Here is a 12566-nt window from a genome sequence, read left to right on the forward strand (position 1 = left end):
ACTTTGTAATCAGGGCCCTTCGTTGGAAACAAAAACTGACCTGGTATCAGCCTTGAAGTGGTTTTTGCATGTTTACCTAATCTTTAGACTTAAAATTAAGTTTTTTTATAAAACTTATATTCTACATACAGGTACATACATGAAATTTGACCTCTGCATTTAACCCATCCTTTAGAGCAGTGGCCTGCTGTAAAGCACCTGGGGAGCATTGGGGTTCAGTGTTTCGCTTAAGGACTTTGACATGCGGACAGTAGGAATTGGGGATCGAACCGCCGACTTTGCGGTTAAAGGACAACGACAACCCCCTTATTCCACTGAGCTACAGCCACTCTGTTTTGTGAATGGGACCTGTGTCAAAACGTGGGTTTAATAAAGAATCTGAGCTGCAGAGGTGGAGATATCCTGACTTTTAGTCCCAAGTATGTGTCGAGCCTTGAAAATGTCAAATGCTACAATTCTCACAATGCAACTAAGTGTTTAATTAATCCTTCCTTGCCCTTTCAATGCCCTCATCTTTCAAACTCCACATTCCCATTTTGTATCACAGGCTTTCTGTCTCAAATTTGAAGCCTGATTTTAGAAAGCTCATCCAGAGCATACAGCTGTTTTACAGGTTCAGTATTAATGTCTGTGATGATAAAACTAACCCCGAGTGCCCCTTTAACACATAATCAAATCATCACAAACAACCTGACACCTGGGGCAGGTAGAAGTCCAGCAGGGTTGAGGCTCTCGACAAAATGGGTTGCAGGAGTGTGTGTGTGTCAGAGGGGCTGTCAATAGGGGCCTTCTAGCAAGTTGATCTGGGGCCATCTGGGACTCAGCAGGGCCTACATCTCATAATAGGCCGTTATCTTGTCTTTTATCCCTGTATTTCTTGGACAATTTATGCCTTTATTTGATAGCAACAGTAGAGAAATGAAAGGAAGTGAGGGGAAAGTGAGAAGTGACATGCAACAAAGGACTCCAGCCCCACAACCAAGGTAGTGGACGCATAGATGACTTCCACTCATTGTCCCAAGTATAGTGATAATAACAATAGAGCATTAATAATATTTATTTGTAGAGCACTTTTCAAAAAACAGATTGTTCTTCATACAATGGAACAAAATAAAAGCCAATTCTACTTGGATTCCCGGCTTCTTAGTCATCAAATTTCTCACTTTTGAGATTTGTGGTCAGCAGGTTGTTAGTTTTTTTCGCTGCTTCACCCTCGTTATATCATCCCTGCCTTTACTTGTTGTGTTTTCTGGCAGCCAGATGTCCTTCATCACTGGGGAGAAAAAAAAGAAAGAGGAACAGAACAGCTGCAAACAGCTGGTTTGGTAAGGGGTAAAATAAGAGCTAACAACATCAAAAAAGTTAAATAAAAACCAACAATAATAAGAGGCAAATAGAAAATATAGCCTATATGTAAAGAAAAGACAGATTTCAGTAAAATAATATAAAAGAAATGTCACTCAGAAGTACTGCTCAGGTTAAAGTTAAATTAAACTCAGAATAACCTCTCCCATATATTTCCTATTTCCTCCAGCAGGTTGGTCCAGAGTTTCTGGGCACCTCACTGCAAAGGCTTTGTCACAAACTATCATGTGGATTGGTTGGGTAAGAGGTAAAATAAGAGCGGTAAAAAGTTAAGAGTTTAGAGCGACTGGTAAGCAGAGTGGAGATGACATGATTTAGTTTGGAGAGAGTGACGTGATACTTCTTGGAAGAGATAGGATGGAAATGTAAACACTCTCACTGTGACCTGCAGAGTATTTTTACAGTCTCAGCCAAGTGGTTCTTTTAATTGTGAATATGTATACACATATAAGGTGGCAGCCATTACAGCCTGTAACAAGACTGTTGAACTGTAACTAAAGTGTATATTGTTAAAACTTTTTCTACATAGTGTGATTAGTGCACTTTGATATTTCACTAAAATCTAAAGAGCCTGTTCAGTCTGTAGTGTTCTATCTGTTGATCCAGTGTAAACTTGCACATCTGGATTTAGACATACTCTGATTCACCCTCCACATTGACTCCATGCCATGATTTCCAGAAGACCCAGAATCCAGATTTTCTTTGCAACACAGAGGGTTGTATGGCTTCCCCCTGCAGTTGTGATACTCGACAGTAACTTGTTGACAACTGTTGAGTTCTTTGCTTTTAGGAATTACAGATAAGCTGTTTTTTGTAGGTTAAACGTTAAGAACAAGCGGTTTGGGAACTTCTACAGGTTTTATCTTCAATTTTTTTACAGCATTCCTCAGAAACAGATGTCCTGCCCACGTGAGAGAGAAACATTCCCACTACAGTAGTGTGTTGAAATGCATTATGCTGGATGTTAATGCAGGCTGTTGACTGCAACAACTCCGGCTAACTTTCAGGAGTTATCTCTGAGATTGCATGTTTATTTTGTTTGCTTTCAAAGTAGTTAAAGAGGACCTATTGTGCTTATTTTCAGGTGCATACTTGTATTTTGGTTTTCAACTTAAACATGTTTACATGCATTAATGTTCAAAAAAGGCTTTACTTTTCTCATACCAGCTGTGCTGCAGCACCTCTTTTCACCCGCCGTCTGAAACGCTCTGGTTGAGCCCCCCAACCTCCTGAAAAGCTCACTCTGTTGTGATTGATCAGCTGAAGCCAACTCTTTAGACTGGCTCCAGCTCTGCTCTACACAGTGGGCTACCTCTGGGGTCTGAAAAGTGAAGCGAAAGAGGAAGTGCCTTAAACTTACATTCTTTCTAATAGCCAGCAGGGGGCGACTCCTCTGGCTGCAAAAAGATGTCAGATTGTATAGAAGTCAATGAGAAAATTACCCTAATTCTCACTTGATTTATTACCTCAGTAAACATTGTAAACATGAGTTTATGGTCTCAATTGCTAGTTTCAAGTCTTCTTCAATACAGCATGAAATTCATTTATTAAATTATGGTCCCATTTAGAGTAAAATAGACCATAAAGCAGGGGATGCTTTAGGGCGTGGCGACCTTGTGATTGTCAGGTCGCTACCACGGCGTTGTCCAGTCTGGGAGTTGTCTGTGTTTTCATCTTATAACTTTAACCCTTTCACAATGTGTTTTCAGTTCATGATTATCTAAGGTTATAGATAATATAATATGATATATATTCTGTATATATATAATCGTTAAAGGTTTTAGTTTCATTATATAAAGTGTATATAAGCTATAAACTATAGCTTATATACAGTCTATAGCTTTAACTAGTATTGTTTGAGGGCGTGCCAAACTAGCCGTTATGCAAATGTGGAACTTGGTGACATCACCATGTTACGGAAGAAAAGGCGGGACTACAAGCGAGGTGTTTTAGGCAGTTGGGGAGCATTATTTCTGTGGGGGAGAGTAACAGACCATTTATATGCACAAAAAAACATATAACACACTAAAGGAATGGGAAAAAGCACAATAGGTCCCCTTTAATAATTTCAGATCTGCTTAATTACTGAGGAGTTTGTGTCTGTTTTTTTTGTTTTTGTGAGGTGAGTGGCTAAACTTTCTGTTCACCTATCTGCTAAATGATGTCTTGGGATGACACACACGTCTTGTGACACAAAAGTGCCAAAATACACAATCTACAAATAGCCTCCACTGGCAGGAAACTGTGAGAAGTGTGTGTGTGGTTCCAGTAAAGGTTCACGGCAATGATCTAATGTCTCATATCCATGCAATGTTCAGTAATATTGCATAAATACAGCACATAACCATTATAATCTCATTGGGGGAGTATAATATTGCAAATAGAGAACTGATGTCAAAATATAGATGTTTTCAAACCATGTTAACTTGTGTTAAAGTGAAATAATTGTTCATTGTTAAAGAGCCGGGACAACGTACCCTGACTGCATTTGGGAAACCCGACTTCCAATAAAGACCACATCGTCGTTGCCATGTCCTATGTCGAAGACCCCTACATCTTCTCCACCGACGCTCTACCCAATGACCGCCGCTTCCTCCCGCCAGTGGCCAATGGGCTTCTGGGATGGAGGGTGTACAACCGTACCATGCACATGGGTGGTGTGTATAATGGGGAGGGTGGACATTGTCACCGGGCAGATGTCCCCTGTCCTCTCGCTGTGAAGATTGAGACAGACGAACCAGCCAAGCACGCCTACAGCCTGGACACCCACACAGGTATAGTCTCTGTCTGGTTGCAGGAATCTGTGATTATCATGAATTATCACAGCTAATTGTCTCATCTTCTCATACAGGCATTTTCACCCACACCCTGAGCTCAGCACATGTAACGGCCTCACAGTCTCTGTATTCACACCGACATTACCCCAACCTGATGGTGATGGAGATTCTGTTGGTGCGTCAGGTGACTTCAGAGGAGCCAATCACTGTGAATCTGGTCACTTCGTTCACACCTGAGAGCAAAGACATTGTGTTCGAGTCTGGTCCTGATTACAAAGGAGGAAGGTAAGGTTAACAAAAACATGTAAAATGGACATTTTTTACTATATATGATATCTTACACAGTCTACATCCCTCTCTCCCTCAGTCACATCCAAGGAAAGGTGACCGAGGCTGAGTTCCCAGGAGCTTCCTGTCCCGAAGTGCACCTCATCTGGACCCCCATACCTCCCACTCTGACACTGCTGCCGGAGCAGAGCCAGGCTCGCTGGGGCTTCATCCTGGCCGTTGCCAACAGTTTAGACGCTGTTGAGGCCAATTATGACGAGGGCCTGAATCTGATGGCGTCTGGTAACCTGCGCCCGTCTCACATGAAGGCCTGGAAAGAGCTGTGGCTGCAGAGCACGGTGGAGGTGACGGGGTCAGAGACGCTCTGCAAGGCTCTGATTGGCTGCATGTTTTACCTCCTCAGCGCGTTCCCCTCCATACACGAAACCTCCGGTTCTTTTGGTGGAGTCAGTCCAGGCGGGCTGTCTAATGGTGGGGATGGTCAGGACTACTGGGGCCACATCTTCTGGGACCAGGTAAGGCCAGCGGCAGTTGATGGCATGTTGCTTGCTTGGGTTGTATGATGTATCACACAATGACCCTACCTTCCTGCGACAGGACATTTGGATGTATCCTGGCATCGCCCTCTTCTATCCCAAGCTAGCCCGAGCCGTGCTGGAGTACAGGGTGGGGACTATAGATGGCGCAAAAGACAACGCCCAAAAGCAGGGCTTCAAGGTACGACAACCCGTTTTCATTCCTAGGACGTCAAATACCGACGCACAAGGCACTGTTTAGCGTCAGTATGCGACGCACCGGGCTTTCCATTAACTACAATGTAAACCCATCCATGTCAATATTAAACGCTCAGGCAAAGTGCTGTAGTTTAAAGAGTGAAAGAGACATACAGGGCAGGCGGTAGGGGAGGTGGATGGGTCCAACAAACTCACTGTTTTCATACAGGAGACCGCTGTTCATGTCCCGTGCGTCACGTTACAACCAGCTGGTCGTTCACGTCCGATGTTCACAACGTTCAGTGTCATTTTCACTGTACAAACAGAGTAGTTTTAAGCCAAATGTTAAGTTCAAATGAAACTTGTGAATTTGTGTTTACAACATGGGAAGTCGTGTACACAACAAGCTTGGCGTTCAAATGGTTAAGTTGTGAGAACACCGCTGCTAAGCGTTAGCGTCACTGTCGGCGTCTAGAAGCCGCAGGGGCTAACAATTTAGCAAGCTAGCAAGTGGGTAACATAATGCAGTAAATGCAAAGGCATAATGACAGAGGAAAAAGATGAGGTTGTTGGGAATATCAACATTTTCCTCAGACATAATTATAAAATTATCAAGAAAAACAATATACGACTAAAACTACAATATATTAACTTATTATGCACCGAAAAATTAACTTCCATGGCTTCCGTCATTTCTGACAACGTCAACAAACACGTCACAAGTCGTGAATACGACATGAAGGGGGCGTTCATACGGAGTCATCTCGTAAACACAGTAAACACGACCCCATTTGAAGGCAGTCACAAAATAGCTTTAACAAATTAGAGTATCTGCAGATAATAGTTAACAAGAACATTTTTATTTGATAATGTAATAGTGTCAGTTAAACTGCTGTGGGACTGTGGCAGCCGCGGTTGCTACTAGCAACCAGCAACATAATATTCAACTGAATCCCTAACTGGTGGTAGAATAACAGCAGTGTTGGGTATATTTTAGGGCTGATACTGTTGGTCTTATTGTGTGTGCTCTTGTTCTACATTTTAACAATAACCATGAAACTGTGTCTGAGTCGTCTGAGGAACAGATGTTATCTTCACAGGGACTGAAGTTCCCGTGGGAGAGTGCTGTGTCGGGGAGGGAGGTGTGTCCAGAGGACATTTATGGAAAACAAGAGATTCACATAAATGGAGACGTCACCCTGGCCTTCCAACACTATCTCTACCTCACTGAGGTATATTCTTTTATCCCCAATCATCATAGTGTCTCTCCCCCTGTGTGATGATATTAACTGAGCTCTTTGTTACAGGATCTGTCCATGTTCGCAGAGGGCCATGGCCAGGAGGTGATATACGGCGTGGCTGATTACTGGGTTTCTAGAGCAACGTGGAACCCTGACGACCAGAAGTATCATCTCTTAGGTAAAAAGATGGTTACTACACTGAATCTATTGAGCTTCACATGATTATCAGGCTATTTCATTTAATAAAAGCTAAATGAAAGACATCTGACCTCTCTCATCTACTACAGAAAAACTCCCACAAAACGATTTCTGTAATGAAGTAGAACTTGGCTTTCAATAATAATAAATCAATTAATATGAACATCCAACATTGTGACATTTTATATATATATATGACAGAAATGAAGGAAATGCATAATAGGTCACCTTTAAGACCTTTTTTTACTCAATTCACTTTTTTATTTTTTTATATTTCTATTGTAATGTCAGATTTTTTTTCTATATTTTCTATTTCTATATTTATACATGTTAGATATCTAGATGATATAAATTAATATTTTGTGGCTAAATTTTGTGGTAACTTATATATAATTGTATGATAACCATGTATTATATAATTGCATGGATATTTCTATTAAAATATTATGAAGCATTTCCCTTTTGTGCCATTCAGGTGTCATGCCACCTGATGAGTATTACTACAATGTCAACAACTCTGTGTACACAAACACAGTGGCCAAATTCAGGTACTAGTATCTGAATGCTTCCCTGCATTGCATATTGAGTCATAATAATAATAATAATAATAAATTGGAATTATATAGCGCCTTTCAGAAACCCAAGGACGCTTTACAAAGAGGGCACACAAAATCCTACTAATAAATAAAACAGGAAAAACTATAGCTAAGTAATTAAAAGAGTGATGTGTAGGAAGAGTTAGCTGAGGTCATAGGCCTTGATGAACAGGTAGTGCTTGAGGTGTTTTTTGAAAGTGTCCAGGGATGAAGCATTTCTGATTCTCAGGAGTGACAGAGTTCCAGAGGGAGGGGACCGCGACGCTGAAGGCTCTGTTGCCTTATGTTCTCAGCCGGGTGTGGGGGGTGGAGAGCAGACCAGTGTCAGAGGATCGTAGTTTCCGGGATGGAGTGTAGGGGTGGAGAAGGTCGGTTAGGTACTGAGGGGCAAGGGCATGGAGGGATTTGTATGTGAGAAGGAGGAGTTTATAGGTGATGCGGGACTTGATTGGAAGCCAGTGAAGGTGGATGAGTGTAGGGTGATGTGCTGCCAGGGCCTAGTGCAGGTGAGAACCCTGGCAGCTGAGTTCTGGACATACTGGAGCCTGTCCAGGGCTTTGCTGGGTACCCCGGATAGGACTCCATTACAGTAGTCCAGACGGGAGGTGATGAAAGCGTGAATGAGGGTCTCTGCCACGGAGTCTGAGAGTGATGGCCGGAGTCGGGTAATGTTTTTGAGGTGGTAGGAGGCGGATTTTGTGACGGATTTGATGTGTGAATGAAATGAGAGGGTGGAGTCCAGGATGACGCCTAGGTTGCGGACCTCGTAGGGTGGGCAGATGGAGCTGCCATCCACGTCCAGGAGGAGATCATCATGATTACTAATAACGCAAAAAGTTTCTCATTTGTCAGTCTCCAGTTCGCTGTAGAATTGGCTAACCTCCTCCAACATCCTGCACCAAAGGAATGGCAAGAAGTGGCCGAACACCTCAAAATACCTTTTGACCAGGAATCCCAGTACCATCCTGAGTTTGATGGCTATAACAAAGGTTAAGTTTCGTTCCTTTCTGACACTGACCTGCATAAGAAAATCATGTCTCATCATGATGTCAGAATGTTTTTTGTACCTCTCACAGGTGACCCAGTGAAGCAGGCGGACACAGTGATGTTGGGTTATCCTCTTGGACTGCAAATGTCCCCAGAGATCAGGAGAAATGACCTTGAAGCGTACGAGCCAGTAACAGACCCTAATGGTCCGGCCATGACATGGGTAAAACCCAGCATGTTTTATGTGACTGTATTAGAGATTCATTCCCGAATGCAGTTTAAAAAAAAAAAAAGATTTAATGATTTATAAAATAAAAGTTAAAAAATAAATGTTTAGTAAGTAAAAATAGCAATAACACTGTGTAAAAACACCCTTATACAAGTAGATGTATTACATTCAAATTCTTACTTAAAGCTTCTGTAATCAATATTTTATACTAACAATGGATCAAATGAGTACATATATGTGAAAGTTGTTCCCTCTCAGCTCTACAGAGCATTTTTTGTTTGTTTGCGTTTTTCAGCTAATTTTGTTGGTTATGGCTCTTAACTTTATTGTTTTGGTTGACTCTCACAGTTCTCATCAGCATGGTTTTCAGCAGCTGATTTCAGTTAAGATGTTCTGATAAATCTGCTACAATGTTAGCGACTAGCTGGTGAACATAGTGGAGGAATTAACAGCTGAAGAGACATATTTTTCTCAGGAGTTGGTAGCGACCAAAAACGGAGCTAAAAGAGAATATTGGACTTATATTCATCATCATGACTCCATATGAATGCTAATGTTGTTCTATAACAGCTGATGTGAAAAAAAGGCAACTGTTTGCTAACACGTTAACTATATCAACTTTATATATCATCGTTGTATTTACAGATTGTTGCGCCCCCTGTGTGACCAAAACAACATGAAAGCAGCTTTAAAGTACATTAAGTATTAACTGCAAAATGTACTTAAAGTATTAAAAGTTAAAGTACTTGTTATGCAGCAGAATGGCTCACCATCATTTAGGATTTGATTATTATTACTAGGGCTAGTCAATATGATGATATATATCGTCAAAAGGATATAAATAGTTCTGTTTTACACATTTTTCTATATTGTTTCGATCTCGATATGGGCGAGGCCTATATTTATTTCTTTTTTTCTCTATAATTTCACTTAAAACTATTATGTTAATTTTGCACTTGTTCTTAAAATGAGAAAATATTCAGTACTTTTCATTTGTCAAGTATTTAATTCATACAGGATCATACAAAAATAGGATTTAACATGGTTATTTCATATATACTATTTATTTATTGAATTACCAGAAAACATGCTATATCGTGATATATAATGTTATCACGATATGAAATGATCTATATCGTGATTGAAGATTTTGTCCATATCGCCCAGCCATAATTATTACCAAACTTAATGTTATAGCTGGTGGAGGTGGAGCTCATTTTTATCTATTTAGAGTTTTGGTGGTTTAATCTATAACAATTCATTGTATTTTAAAAGCTCGTAAATTTTGTAAAATCTTTATCTGCCAAGTAACTAGTTAGTTTAATGTATTAGTTAGTTATTAGTCACTTGTGGTACAAATAATTATATGTTATACATTACATGTTATAATGTTATAATTATATGTTATACAGTGCCTCCTTGCATTGATTGTAAAAGCCTGTTGTTGTTGTTGTTGTTGTTGTTGTTGTTGTTGTTGTTGTTCCTTCTTTAATTGTTTGTGTCAATGTTTTTGCTTTCCATTGTAAGGGTATGTTTGCAATCGGCTGGCTGGAGCTCGGGGAGGCTGAGAGAGCTCGACATTTACTTGAGAAGTGCTTCAAAAACATCCAGGCACCGTTCCAGGTGTCTTTCTGACTCACACAGACACATGATGCTAATAAATGCCTCTTTACTGGATATCCAGTGAATGTGTAATTACCTCTCCTCACAGGTATGGAGTGAATCATCCGATGGCTCTGGTGCGGTCAACTTTCTCACAGGGATGGGGGGATTCCTGCAAGCTGTGCTGTTTGGTTTTACTGGCTTCAGGTCAGTTAACAATGAAAACACCTCAATAAGCACACAGCACGCACTAAGATGATACAAAGATGGACATGCTGTGTTTTTTTTCCAGAGTTCAGAAGGAATGCCTGGCCTTTTCCCCACTCCTTCCCCCTGACATTACTGAGCTCTGCGTCCGTGGTGTGAACTACTTGGGCAATCAGATGGACTGGCTGCTCAGGAAAGATGAAGTTTGTATAATACTGAGGGAACCGGCAACCAGTTCTGGCAACACCAAGTCCTGTGATCTGCAGGTTGTCCTGAAGGCATCAGGAACTAAAATCCCTCTCACACCAGGTAACACACAAGCAAAGACATGCCATGATAGTAGCTCATTTCTGTTTTTGTTTTTTTGTTGTTGTTTTTAGAACAAGGCTTATTTATGCTTAAATTTGTATGTTAATAATATAAAACACACATAGCCTTCCAAACCACAGAAAACACTAAATACCAAAATGATATATTTTTGTAAGAAAGAGTGCAATGATGAGGAAAATTCAGTTTTGATACATGACATCTTTTACAACTCCAGAAATGGCACCATCTGTCTCCCCCTTACCAAAATTAAGTTTATTCAAGTGTGCTATTAGTATACATCTTTTGAACTTAAAATAAGAGAGTATACTTTCGGTTTATGTTTTACATACTTATCAGAGATATACTTAACAAAAGTATACTTTAGTATACTAGGCTCATACTGACAAGTATACAGAAAAGTCTAAGTATACTTGGCTCATACTGACAAGTATACAGAAAAGTCTAAGTATACTTGGCTCATACTGACAAGTATACTTATTGGTCTAAGTATACTTGGCTCATACTGACAAGTATACAGAAAAGTCTAATATACTTGGCTTATACTGACAAGTATACTTATTGGTCTAAGTATACTTGGCTTATACTGACAAGTATAGGTATAGTTCTTCTACGTTTTTCATTGCTGTCTTCTGCTGGTCCAGCACCGGCCTACTAGGGTTTTTGAATGTGCGCGACCACCTTACATTGTTTATACTGACAAGTATTCAGAAAAGTCTAAGTATATTTGGCTTATAAGCCTACTTACTTCATCTTTTGATCAAGATATACTTAAGAAAAGTATTATTAAGTATTCTTGCCGTATAGGCCTACAGAAAAGAGTTCATAGTTGTGCTTACTTTTTGATAGAGTGGCTTATTAAAGTGTGTGGGAGTTTGTAAAAGGATGTGTTGATAAGAATTTACTTCAATTCATCAAGTTTTTGGATTATCTGTTCACTGTATGAGGCATGTGAGAACAATACATTTTATTATTATCTTTAATCTCATCACAAATCATCAAGTCAAATAGCAAACGGAGCAAGTCTCTTTATGTAATACATAAATATACAGTATACAAGTATACAAAGTATATTTTCATGAACTAAAAAGCAGAGATGTCCAAGTCAAGTTTCAAGTCTATCCAGGGAAAAAAATAATGGCTCTTCAGACACTAGTGGCAAAAGACAGACAGGCTTTTATTACAGTGATATCCGCTATCAAGACTCCCATAAAGCTGAGAAAACTGGGTCTCCAGGGGTTGTCAGTAATAGAGAGTGAAGGACCATTTGTCAGAATAAGACAATGTGATTTCAGCAGACTGTATGTAGGAGTGACTCTGGGGACTGTGATGGTAGTCGTCACACACTGGAGGATATGAAGCTGCTGGTTTGCAGAACAAATTCATACTCAGAGGAATTCAGTTTATCAATAACTTAATTAAAAGATGCCAAGATGCCATAAATAAATACTCTCCAATGCAAACTCCGTCCCAATCTAAAATGGTACATGATATAATTCCACAGAGGAAAGACTGACAATTACTGAAACTCTACAAATTGTTTGAATTCATGTGCATGTATTTTTATGTGAATTATCATGTTACATCAAGTCTCATGTGATTTTATTCAGTACTGTGTTATCCTTACTTTGCTCCTTGATTTCATATCTTATATTTCTTAATGGCACTGATGCAGATAACTTATTATTATTAATTTACTTTTCAGGGAAGCCGGTAACTTTTCCCCGAGAGCCCGGGTGTGTTTGTAAACTGGCTTGGACGTCTTCCTGTTGGCCTGTCTGAAACAGCGACCAGGACCCTACTTATCATTTACCCATAGTTAAAAATGTAGAAATGTAGTAAAGTTATTTTATATGTCTTATGTTGCCTTTCACTTGAGCACTAGCAATCATTGACAAAATAAATGACATTTTTATACTAATAGTATTATAATATGCCATGTTTCAAAACCATTAACCAATTATATTGTGTTGTAAATGAAATATATTCAAATAAAACTACCTACATTCTGTTGTAGGCCTACTACGGTATTGTCC

The 12566-nt window shown here is 39.8% G+C and overlaps 1 protein-coding gene across 2 annotated transcripts; it reads left to right on the forward strand.

The window, feature by feature from the left end:
- The first annotated feature begins 2034 nt into the window (after positions 1–2034).
- pgghg (protein-glucosylgalactosylhydroxylysine glucosidase) lies at positions 2035–12555 on the forward strand. 2 transcript variants are annotated; one of them, XM_037768551.1, is made up of 14 exons: positions 2035–2274; positions 3827–4139; positions 4217–4427; positions 4510–4945; positions 5028–5147; positions 6244–6375; positions 6451–6562; positions 7058–7130; positions 8031–8167; positions 8255–8388; positions 9922–10017; positions 10106–10203; positions 10289–10512; positions 12236–12555. In XM_037768551.1, the coding sequence occupies exons 2-14, from the start codon at positions 3896–3898 to the stop codon at positions 12310–12312; spliced, it is 2094 nt and encodes a 697-aa protein (XP_037624479.1). In that variant the 5' UTR covers positions 2035–2274; positions 3827–3895; the 3' UTR covers positions 12313–12555. The 2 variants fall into 2 exon arrangements, with proteins under 2 accessions (XP_037624479.1, XP_037624480.1); XM_037768552.1 differs by having other exon boundaries at positions 2047–2302.
- The last annotated feature ends 11 nt before the right edge of the window (positions 12556–12566 follow it).

Source organism: Sebastes umbrosus, chromosome 4 (assembly GCF_015220745.1).
Source record: "Sebastes umbrosus isolate fSebUmb1 chromosome 4, fSebUmb1.pri, whole genome shotgun sequence".
In the NCBI taxonomy this organism is placed as follows: Eukaryota; Metazoa; Chordata; class Actinopteri; order Perciformes; family Sebastidae; genus Sebastes; species Sebastes umbrosus.

Excerpts from the sequence above, each read along its gene's own strand:
- pgghg (XM_037768551.1), top strand. The coding sequence starts at position 3,896 with ATGTCCTATGTCGAAGACCCCTACATCTTCTCCACCGACGCTCTACCC. Across the intron at positions 4,140-4,216 it reads CAGCCTGGACACCCACACAG|GCATTTTCACCCACACCCTG; the intron begins GTATAGTCTCTG and ends CTTCTCATACAG. Across the intron at positions 4,946-5,027 it reads GCCACATCTTCTGGGACCAG|GACATTTGGATGTATCCTGG; the intron begins GTAAGGCCAGCG and ends TTCCTGCGACAG.